This window comes from Aotus nancymaae, unplaced genomic scaffold (assembly GCF_030222135.1).
Source record: "Aotus nancymaae isolate 86718 unplaced genomic scaffold, 86718_ANA_hifiasm-v0.15.2.pri h1tg000003l, whole genome shotgun sequence".
NCBI lineage: Eukaryota > Metazoa > Chordata > Mammalia > Primates > Aotidae > Aotus > Aotus nancymaae.
The window spans coordinates 38,361,662-38,373,688 of record NW_026988414.1 but is presented as its reverse complement, the minus strand read 5'-3'; the positions used below and the strand labels follow the sequence as shown (position 1 = coordinate 38,373,688).

The 12,027-nt window shown below is 38.9% G+C and overlaps 1 protein-coding gene across 3 annotated transcripts in view; it reads right to left on the bottom strand.

Moving 5' to 3' along the window:
- KIF24 (kinesin family member 24) overlaps positions 1-12,027 on the bottom strand; it is a 74,530-nt gene that overhangs the window by 47,793 nt on the left and 14,710 nt on the right. For all 3 annotated transcript variants that reach the window (XM_012463218.2, XM_012463220.2, XM_012463219.3), the window contains exons 2-3: positions 7,127-7,774; positions 3,334-3,523 (exon numbers count right to left, since the gene is read on the bottom strand). In XM_012463218.2, coding sequence (XP_012318641.2) covers positions 3,334-3,523; positions 7,127-7,749 — 813 coding nt within the window. In that variant the 5' untranslated portion in view covers positions 7,750-7,774. The remainder of the gene's footprint in view (positions 1-3,333; positions 3,524-7,126; positions 7,775-12,027) is intronic.

Here is a 12,027-nt window from a genome sequence, read left to right as displayed (position 1 = left end):
TTCTATTTGCATTTTTACTAATAGTATTTTAATAATCAAGTATGGTTGTTGCATTTTTAAACAGATGCTTTGATCGTGCCTATCACAGTTAATAGATTTCCTAATATTGAACTTGCATTATACTTGCATTCCTAGCATAAAGTACTGAAACTAACTTGCCAATGTCTTATGTAGACTTTTGTACTTATATTTATAAATAAGATTGGTCAGGCCAGGCGTGGTGGCTCACACCTGGTGGCTCACGCCTGTAAATGCCAACACTTTGGGAGGCTAGGGCAGGTAGACTGCTTGAACTCAGGAGTTCAAGATCAGCTGGGCAACATGGCGAAACCCCATCTCTACAAAAAAATACAAAAAGTAGCCAGGCATGGTGGCATGTACCTGTAGTCCCAGATACTCAGGAGGCTGAGGTGGAAGGATCACTTGAGCTCAGGAGATGGAGGTAGCAGTGAGCCAGGATCACACCACTGCACTCCATCCTGGGCGATGGAGCCAGACCCTGTCTCAGACAGAGAGACAAAAACTATTGACCCACAGCTTCTTTGTCTGTTTGTGGGCCAATCTTACTCACTTTGTATTATGACATCTTCATTAGCTTCCATATTAAACTTGTATTCAATGCCAATTTCAAAAAACTAAAATGAAACAATATGCCTTGTTTCCTTGTTTTTTTCACTCATTATATTGATATAAAGTTTAATGGTCAGGTAGGATAGCATACTATATGTATATGATCACATATAACAAGTAACAAAATTTGAAGACAGGACATTTAATAAAACAAACACAAAAACCTATTATATCTAAATATGTTTAAAAACAAAACCCAGGCCAGGCGCGGTGGCTCACGCCTGTAATCCCAGCACTTTGGGAGGCCAAGGCGGGTGGATCACGAGGTCAAGAGATCGAGACCATCCTGGTCAACATGGTGAAACCCTGTCTCTACTAAAAATACAAAAAATTAGCTGGGCACGGTGGTGCGTGCCTGTAATCCCAGCTACTCAGGAGGCTGAGGCAGGAGAATTGCCTGAACCCAGGAGGAGGAGGTTGCGGTGAGCCGAGATCGCGCCATTGCACTCCAGCCTGGGTAACAAGAGCGAAACTCGGTCTAAAAAAAAAAAAACCCAAAGAATCTCCAATCAGTATTTAGCATCCAGTTTGCTATAAACCTACCTTTTCTTCTTTCTATTTGAGGAAGAAAAAGGGAAAAGAAGTCTTCCCAACATTTTTATATTATAGCATTGACAGGTAAGTACGTGGACCTGTGAGAGCAAAGGTCCAAAGTTCAAACAGCAGAGAAAGTGCCATGGAAACTATGGGTATTCAATAAGTATTGATCAGTGGTAATGACAAAAAAGTAAGGTTATTGTGTTTGGGGATAACAGAAAAATACAAAAGATAAGATGATGCCTCCTTGAGGGAATTACTGTGACAGAAGCATTATTAAGGAAGTCTTAGGTAGACAGTGATTGGATAGGGCTATTACTATGGCTATAAGTAGCCATGGAACTAGATAGCATTACAACTAATTGGTCATTTAGTCCATTTTCAAAATAAATATCTCCCACAGAGACCTAATAGATCGTGCACTGATCAGCAATCGATAAGGCTGTTAAAGTGATTGGGTTGGTTTTACAGTGGCCTAATAATTTAGTACCAATAGAAAGACTCAGTGGATTACTCTTAATATCAGTGAAACGCAATTCTGGTAACCAAAGAAAAAGAAGAACAATGCAGGTTTGAAAGGGGGGGAAGTGTTAACAATTTGACTTCAGCATTAAAGGATTTATTCCACTAATGTAAGATCTCAGCTGACTAAGATGAATTGCTAGCATACTAGGTTTTTTTTCTCTCTACCAGTCACTGGGTTTTGAGGCAAGACAACGAGAGAGTGAGAGTGAGAGTGAGACAGAGAGAGAGAGAGAGAGAGAAAGAGTGAGAGAGAGAGAGAGAGAGAGTGAGAGTGAGAGTGACAGAGAGAGAGAGAATAAATATAATATGAACGTTTAGGTAAGTAGATTCAGAGTAAGATAAACTATGTATTTTCAAATCTTAATATCTGATGGATTATCTGGTTTTAGATTACTCACAATTGTTTCACAATTTTAGGAGTACCTAAATGATAATTCTTTCCATCTGTGGAGTTTGCGGTTTCCTTATGAGACTAAAGAATTATTGCAAGGTACTTTCAGCTTGGAATAAGTTCCTTTCAATACCAAACTCTTTCTCCTTGGACTCTTCATAATCACTCTAGCAGGCAGTGAACATTCTTTACATGTCTGAGTTATCAGTGTTTTATTTAAACCCTTATATGTTAGATGTGAAATTATATTCCTGGATTATATTTACCCACTGCATTCTACCCTATATAAAGTGGCCTTCTCAGAGCCCAATTTCCAACAATTAAGTATAAGCCCAAGACAGCTGAGAATCAAAATAAGCACGTGGCTAGCAACTGGGGGTCATGTTGCCCAAAAAGGCATTGTCCATCATTAAACCCAAGACTCAAATTCAGCAGAGTGAGAAGTTCACACTGTGATACGCAAGTAAGAATGGAAATCAACTGTGTGACATCTCATAGTCACTCTGGGGCATATATTCAGTGACCGGTCCTGTTGACAACTACTTGTTTTTTTATTTTTATATTCTTTTACAGGCAGATTTTCCCTCTGTCGCCAGGTTGGAGTGCAGTGGTGCAATCATAGCTCACTGTAATGTAGAACTCCTGGGCTCAAGTGATCCTCCCACCTCAGCCTCCTGAGTAGCTAAGACTACAGGTACACCATCATGCTGGGTTAGTTTTTGTTTTTTTTTTTTAATTGTATTTTAGGTTTTGGGGATGCTGGGTTAGCTTTTTTTCTGGAGAGACGGGGTCTTGCTATGGTGCCCAGGCTGGTCTCAAACTCTTCGGCTCAAGTGATCCTTCTGCCTTGGCCTCCCAAAACGCTGGGATTATAGGCATGAGCCACCACACCTGGCCCCATTTCATTAAATTTTTTTTATTCCTTCATTCCTCCTTTTTTTTTGATGAATATGTGTAATTAAATTTACAGAAAGCAGGTTAAGTAAATATATGACGTAGCTCCATTGCACAAGAGAAATTGTTTTTGTATCCTCTATTACATCATCTTTTTAAAAAACGAAGGCCTTGGATATCAACGACTTAATATAGTGTCACATCAGGAATGAATGTCAATACCCAAACCAGAAACTTGATTTTCTGTGTTCTAACAGAAACTTATATGCCACCACTCAAACAAAAAGCAAAAAAAAAAAAAAAAAACAGACATACTTGATAATATTAGTTCCAAACATAAAAGGAAAACATCATACCTGCAGAATATATTGAGTGAGGTCAACTGCTTCTTTCTTCTCATGTACAAGTAGTGTTTCTTTGTCTTCTACAGTAATAATATTAATTTCTCCACGACGTACCTCCTTCATGCCCAGGGGGCGTTTTCGAACACAAACTCTGATTTTCTCCATCTCAGTCCAAGGATTCTGTTTCTCTGAAGTGTTCTGTCTAATACATGTTTATAAACAGGCTTTTAACTTTTAATAATAGGACAAGATTACTTAGCAGGCCAAAGTATTGGTACATTTTGCTGTATGCTGGGCATAATATATTTCTTAAGATTACAAAGTAAAGTGTCAGCACTGAGAAAGTCCTTCTCTCTCCATCCCTACCCTATTCTGCCCCTTCCCCTCCAAAAAAACCGAACCACCAAAAAAAAAACCCAACAAACAAAAATCCCCTAAGAGATCTTATACAGGATACTATTTTATATAATTGTTTTACATCAATTCTTATTTCTTTAGCCCTCCAACTGGCTGCTGAAAAAATATATTTTTTTGAGATAAGATCTCACTCTGTCACCCAGGCTGGAGTGCAGTGGCATAACCCCAGCTCATTGCAACCTCAACCTTCTGGGTTCAAGTGATTCTACTTCAGCCTCCCGAGCAGCTGGGACTATAGGCGTACAATACCACAACTAGCTAATTTTTGTATTTTTTGTAGGGACGGTCCCACTATCTTCCCAGGCTGAACTCATGGCCTCAAGCAATCCCTCCTGCCTTGGTCTCTCAAAATGCTGGGATTACAGGCATAAGCCATCATGCCCAGGCTGGAAAATAATTTTTTATGGGATCTGAATTGTTTTAAAAAAAAAAAAAACCCCAGCAAATAATTTTCTAATATAACGTTTTAAAACAAAAATTTTTTTAACCAAAATTTAGGGACTTAGCATCATTTCTGCATGAAACCGCAGGTGGAATAAAGAATAAATGATTGAATGAATGAAATGTGCCATTTTGAGGTAGTATGGGAAAATCCTGACATTCATTAAAACTGGATGATGAGTTGGTCACGGTGGCTCATGCCTGTAATCCCAGAACTTTGGGAGGCTGAGGCAGGCAGATCACTTGAGGTCAGGAGTTCGAGACCAACCTGGACAACATGGTGAAATCCCATCTCTACTAAAAATAAAAAACTTTGCCAGGAGTGCTCGCTTAAACCCAGGAGGTGGAGGTTACAGTGAGCTGAGATCATGCCACTGCATTCCAGCCTGGGCAACAGAGTGAGAATCTGTCTCAAAAAAGAAAAAAAAAAAAAAAAGAAAGAAGAAAGAAAGAAAGAAAGAAACTGGATGATGGACATATAGGGATTCACAGTTCTATTTTCTCTTCTTTTGCATATGTTTAATTTTTCACAAGAAAAGGGAATTTTTTGTTTTGAGACAGGGTCTTGCTCTGTCACCCAGACTGGAGTGCAGTGGTATGAGCACAGCTCACTGCAGCCTCAACCTCCTGGGCTGAAGACATCCTCTCACTTCAGCCAATAGTAGCTGGAACTACAGGTGCATGCCACCACACCTGGCTAATTTTTGTAGAGACAGTGTCTCACCATGTTGCCCAGGCTGGCCTCAAACTCCTGGGCTCAAGCAATCTTGCCTGCCTTGGCCTTCCAAAATGCCAGGATTATAGGCATGAGCCACTGTGCTCATCGAAAATGAAAATTTTTAATGCATATTTTTTTCTTTCAAGAGTCTCACTGTATCACTCAGGCTGGAGTGCAGTGGTGCAATCTTGGCTCACTGCAACCTCCACCTCCCAGGTTCAAGCGATTCTCCTGCCTCAGCCTCTAGAATAGCTGGGATTACAGGCGCCTGCCAGGATGCCCAGCTAATTTTTGTATTTTTAGCAGAGACAGGGTTTTGCCATGTTGGCCAGGTTGGTCTTGAACTCCTAAGGTGATCCACCCTCATTGGCCTCCCAAAGTGCTGGGATTAGAGGGGTGAGCCACTGTGCCCGGCTTAATGCATCATTTTAATAAGGGTTTTGTGTTAAAATCTTTAGTTGTTAGCACACTGGTTAGGTGGAAAAATAAAGAAAAAGCTAATTAAAAAAAATTAAAAATCTTTAGTTGTTGGATATCAATAACCTAATCATATAAAGCTAATCAAAGAGGACAGAAAATGTTTAGTACTTTTAAAAATTGTCCAGGGCTCTAGGATGACTCATATGAACAAAAGGTCCATCATTTTCAAGTTCAAGGGGCAAAAAGACATGCATGTTCTTCTAAAAAGCTCTAATTTGGGCAAGGTGGAGTAGCTCTCATCTGTGTGCTTTGGGAGGCTGAGGTAGGAGGATCACTTGAGGCCAGGACTTCAAGACCAGCCTGGGTAACACAGTGAGATCCCCATCTCTACAAAAATTTGAAAAATTAGCTGGGGACGGTGATGTGTACCTGTAGTCCTAGCTACTTGCGTAGATTGACCTCAGGAGTTTGAGGCTGCAGTGGGCTATAACTGCACCACTGGGCTTTGGCCTGGGCAACAGAGCAAGACCCTGTCTCTACAAAACAAACAAATAAACAAAAAGTAAAATAAATGAAATGGCAATGGTTAAACTAAAATATCCATTCTATCCTTGATGGTGTTAAACAACGCAAAATAAGTAATTCCAATTTAGATTTTTATGTGTCAATAAAAAGATAATATTCAAGAAAATATTTACTCCTTCACCACTGATTTAACCAATAGAATAGCAACAATCTGATTTCATAGTCAAGGAACAATCTATTCCTCTTAGAATTAAAAGAAGAAAACAGTATTATATGCTCTGTGCTCTCCTAGACCAAACAAAATGTTTTCCAAAATGTGGTAAAATTTATTTCAAATTATTAAAGATATTTTTACCATAAAACTGAGTCTTCTATTTTTATGGAGTAAAAGAACTGATTATGAGATCTTCCAAAACCTTAGCCAATGTAAGACCAGATATAAATACTTTAACATATGAATAACAGTATTTTTAAAAAGAAAATATGGCTCAAGAATGAATTTTATTTTCCCATAACTCACGTATATAACGTTTAAAATAAAATAAGCAATTTTTTTTTTACAAGAACATATTTCCTATGATACCACTGTTAGTACTAGGAATTACTTGTTATTTCACCTCTTAGGGACCTTATTTCAAATTCTAACTCAAAACACTGGTGAAAATAACTTATTGTCACCCTGACTCTGAAACTCTAATCTCCACCAACAATGTCTTACTGTTTGTAATCACCAAAATTATCTGTTTTTTCCAGGGCTGAAACTGTAGAAAGCACTAAAAATCAGGATCATATTTCAATGTGTGCAGATGAACTAACTGTTCCAAAGACCTACTTAATGAAACTACATGCCCTTGTTTTTAACAAAGCATCATTAAGTCTCCTGGTTGAAGTGAATTTGATAACCTTAAAAAAGTCCTGTGGATTGTGTAATTTTTTTCCTCCATTGTAGAAGGGTTAACTATGTTACTTTCACAGATGTACTAGATGTATCACATTACGCTATAATAAATAATAGAAACAGGTCTGCTACAGATCCTGGCAAGTAGCAGCTGTTTTGATGTACATGAACAATACCATCTTTCTCCTATATGGAAAGTCCCAATTTCTCATTAATTATCCCGCATCCAGGTATTCCTATTATTGATGCAAAAGCTGTTCATGATAATTTGTTATATTTATTTACTATAAATAAGGAGTAGATACTCTCTGCTGGACATGAAGAAGAGGCCTGCCCTTGCTAGAGGCTACTTTCCCTCAAAAGAAAGAAAAGATAACATTTATTACCTGATACAAGAATGAGGGATTCCATAGTTATACCCTGAAACATGAGAGATTCTTTGAATAATGGGACTATCACAATCCCGCAGTATTGGAGAAAAATAATTTGGTGAAAACAGTGAAGTGCTGATATCTGTTTGCACATAGGAATCAGCAGCTGTGGCATTCAGAATTCTTGTTTTTGTACGGTACTGGGAATCATCTGGTAGCATGTGTTCTAGTGCTTTTAGGTAAGTGGACTTCTGTTCATTTGCAGAGAAATCTGATAAACTGCACATTTTAAAACCATCATTGCTGGCACTTCTGTCTTTATTGTCAACAGGAGAATCAAAATTCAGCTGTCTGCGAGGGCCAGATCTTAATTTCTGAGACTTGATGTGCAGGCTGCTTGTCTGAAGATGACGCTCTGGGATACTGACTGCTTTATCTTCTTCCTGCATAATCTTAATAATTTTGATAAGTTGGAAGAGACGTTTGCGGTCGTTCATGTCGTGGACTCCTAATTTGGAGTAGTCCTTCATTGTAATCTTGGCTAATTCATCTATTTTCTGAAGGCCAAGGGCAGTGAAATGAGAATAATACTGTGCAAGTTCAGCTTCACAAAGACATTCATATAACCAGGATGCCATTTTGGTGAATAGGTTTCTATAAACTCTGAAGAGAGAAAGAAAAGTCATTCACTTGAAATAGAGTATATACAATTATGTCTTTTAAAAACTGAAAACCACTAAACAAACATGCAAAAAAAGTTTTGTCAAGTTCTCAATTTTCTGAAATTATTGATTAAATAGCATAGTGCATGAATAAAGATGCTTTGTATTGCATGTGAAGAATTTGTGGTAACATATAATTTGTTAATCTGCTTAATAAAAAGAGATCTTCCATTATATATACACACAGATACACAAATAAACACATACATAACATATCACTTACTTATTTCTAGGGAGTTCCTTCCAACCTTGCAATGTCTACTTTACACAAGCCACAACTACTGAAACCTTGTTCCCAACAACTGATCATAGCAGGACTAATTTTAGATGCTCAACTTAATGTCAAGGCATGCTGCACAACTGTTTCCCATGAATAATAAACAGGGGCTAAGAACTCTTTCAGAATGAAAAGCAGAATTAAATGGCATACCACAGAGGATTATAAACTAATATAACTCAAAGGAAGATAGCACTTGTATTTGCTGAGTACTGGCAAAAGTTAGCTAAATAGAAGTAAAGACATCATCAATTCAGCATCTACCAATTCAAGATTTCAGATCATTCCAAAAGGTGGTCATCAATCTCTACCTGTACAGAATATGAATCAAATAATTTGCCCAGGAAATTAATACTATGGTCAAGATTTTAAATAGTTGTAAAATGTTTTTAAAACTTTAACATTGAGATATTTAATTAAATACTAACAAATGACGTGGTAATAACACATAATCCTGGTCTATTATTAAAGCCAAGATCCTGAGTGCTCTATATCACTGTTAAGTTCATGATAATATCCAAAAGTAAATAAACTACATTTTCTTTTTTAAAATGATTTTATAATCCAGAGTTCTCAAAAATTCAGTTAGGTAACTAGTGGTAAAACTTTCCTGTTTTCAATTTATAGTTTTTCATTTTTTAAAGTTTTTATTATTTACTTCCTGTTGATTTGCATATTTTATCTTCTTTCTAGCAGAAATAGAGAAAGAGTTGAGGGCAAGGTAATATAGATAATCAAAGAACCTTGAATAATTTGCTTTGGAGGAAATACTACTTAGGCTAAAAGGCTAAATGGGCGGAGTAACACATCCTAAACTAATCCTGGCCTTTTCTCTTTGTGGCAGATTTGTTTTTTTTTGTTTTTGTTTTTGTTTTTTGAGATGGAGTCTCACTCTGTTGCCCAGGCTGGAGTGCACAGCCATGATCTCAGCTCACCTCCACTTCCTGGGTTCAAGCAATTCTCCTGCCTCAGTCTCCCAAGTAGCTGGGATTAGAGGCAAGCACCACCATGCCTGGCTAATTTTTGTATATTTAGTAGTGATGGGGTTTTGCCATGTTGGCCAGGCTGGTCTTGAACTCCTGACCTCAGGTGCTCCATCAGCCTCAGCCTCCCAAAATGCTGGGATTACAGGCGTGAGCCACTACACCAGCTGGTAGATTTGCTTTTTGAAGGTAGCTTTATTTTTTAAATCAAAAATTCTTTGCAGATTCTTCCATCAAGAAATGAAGTCTATGTCTTCCCTCATTTCATCTTGGCTAGCCTTGTGATTTGTTTTACCCAATACAATATGGTGGAAGTAATGCTACGCAACTTTCACGTCTAGGCCTCAAGGGCCCAGCCAACAGCCATCACCAAAGCCAGACATGTGAGAAGCTATTTTAGACTATCCAGGCCCAGTGGCATCACTAGATGACTGCAGCCACATGAGTGACCCCAGGTCAGATCAGGAAAAGAACAACCCAAATATCTGGGCAAAGACCAGCCCAAAATCTGACTCACAGAACTGAGCAAATAAAATAATTGTTTTAAGCCACTAAGTTTTGAGGGTAATTTGCTACATAGCAGTAGATAACTGCAATATCCCTCTGTGTCTTTTTAAAAAATAATATTTTAAAGCAAGTTTTTAAGAAATGTATTTAATTAATTTTTTGAGATAGGGTCTTCGGACTCAAACTTGTAGGCACAAGAGATCCTCTGATCTCAACATCCCAAGTAGCTGGGACTATAGGTGTGAGCCACCATGTCCAGATTAAAATTATTTTTTATTAGACTTTATTTTCTAGAGTTTTAGGTTCACAGCAAAATTGAGTGGAAGGTCTAAAAATTTCCCATATATCCCCTGCCTCTCACATGTATAACTTCCCCATGTTACCATTTTTTTGCGTTTTCTTTTTTTTTCTTTTTTTTTTTTGAGACGGAGTTTCACTCTTATTACCCAGGCTGGAGTGCAATGGCGCGATCTCGGCTCACTGCAACCTCCGTCTCCCGGGTTCAGGCAATTCTCCTGCCTCAGCCTCCTGAGTAGCTGGGATTACAGGCACGCACCACCGTGCCCAGCTAATTTTTTGTATTTTTAGTAGAGACGGGGTTTCACCATGTTGACCAGGATGGTCTTGATCTCTTGACCTCGTGATCCACCCGCCTCGGCCTCCCAAAGTGCTGGAATTACAGGCGTGAGCCACCGCGCCCGGCCCTGGGTTTTCTTTTTGAGGCAGGGTCTTGCTCTGTTGCCCAGGCTGAAGTGCAGTTATGTGATCATGGCTCACTGCAGCCTCAACCTCCTGGGCTCAAGTGATCCTCTCACCTCAGCCTCCCAAGTAGCTGGGACTACAGGTGCATATCACCACATATGACTAATTTTTAAATTTTTTTGTAGAGAAAGGGTCTCCCTATGTTTCCCAGGCTAGTCTCAAACTCCTGGGCTCAAGTGATCCTCCTGCCTCAGCCTCCCAAAGTGCTGGGATTACAGGTGTAAGCCACCGAACCCAGCCTAAATATGCTTCTGCGTACCACATTCCATTTTACCATGTTGAGCCCCTCCTCCTTCTTCTGAGACAAACATCAGAATCACTCTAGACACTTGGGTTTTGTTGTTGTCATTGTTTGTTTGTTTTTTGAGACAGTCTTGTTCTGTTGCCCAGACTGCAGTACAGTGGCGTAATCCCAGCTCACTGCAACCTCTGCCCCCTGGGTTCAAGAGATTCTCATGGCTTAGCCTCCCAAATAGTTGGGATTACAGGTGTGCACCACCAGGCCCCGCTAATTTTTTTTGTATTTTTAGTAGAGAGGCGGCTTCACCATGTTGGCCAGGCTAGTCTCGAACTCCTGACCTCAAGTGATCCACCTGCCTCAGACTCCCAAAGTTCTGGGATTACAGGCATGAGCCACCATGCCTAGCCCACTCTAGATACTTTAATAAAAAATATAGATACCTGGTCGGGCATGGTGGCTCACGCCTGTAATCCTAGCACTTTGGGAGGCAGAGGCAGGCAGATCACAAGAGATTGAGACCTTCCTGGCCAACAAGGTGAAACCCCGTCTCTGGGTGTGATGGCACGTCCCTGTAGTCCCAGCTACTCAGGAGGCTGAGGCAGAAGAATTGCTTGAACCCAGGAGGCAGGGGTTTCAGTGAGCCGTTATCGTACCACTGCACTCCAGCCTGGCAACAGAGCAAGACTCTGTCTCAAAAATAAATAAATAAATAATTATCTACACACACACACACACACACACACACACACACACACACACACGTATATACACAAATAAATCTATGTGTATATATATGTATACATAGATCTATCTAAATATATAGATCTATCTAGGCATATAGATCCAACTAAATATATAGATAGATCTATAGATCTAATACACACACACACACACACACACACACACACACACACACAGAGATACCTAGGCCCATCCCAGATCTATAGAAAACCTAAAAGCAAGAAGAAAAAACTCCCAGGTGGTTTTAGGAAAGACAGACATAAGAACTTCGAAAAAGGTCCCTAGGTGTTTATGATTGTATGCCACTGATTTGTAGCTATCAAAATCACAAATACGAATGCACTGATCCAGCAATTCCACCTCTAGGAACTTATCCTTATCCTCCAGATATTACACAGAAGTACGAAATGACATAAGTATAATGTCATTAATTACAGCACTGCCTGTAATAGCAAAATCATGGAATAGAAACTGGTTAAATAAATTATGATAGTCCATTTAATGAATACTATGAGACAATTACAAAGAGTAAGTAAACTGTAATACATTATTAAAAAAAGAAAGCTCTCCAATATATTATGAATAAAGCAAGGTAAAGAACAGTTTGTAAAAGAGAGAGAGAAATAATCTATAATAAATATATATGTGTGCTTATCAGACAAAAAATATCACTGACAGAATGC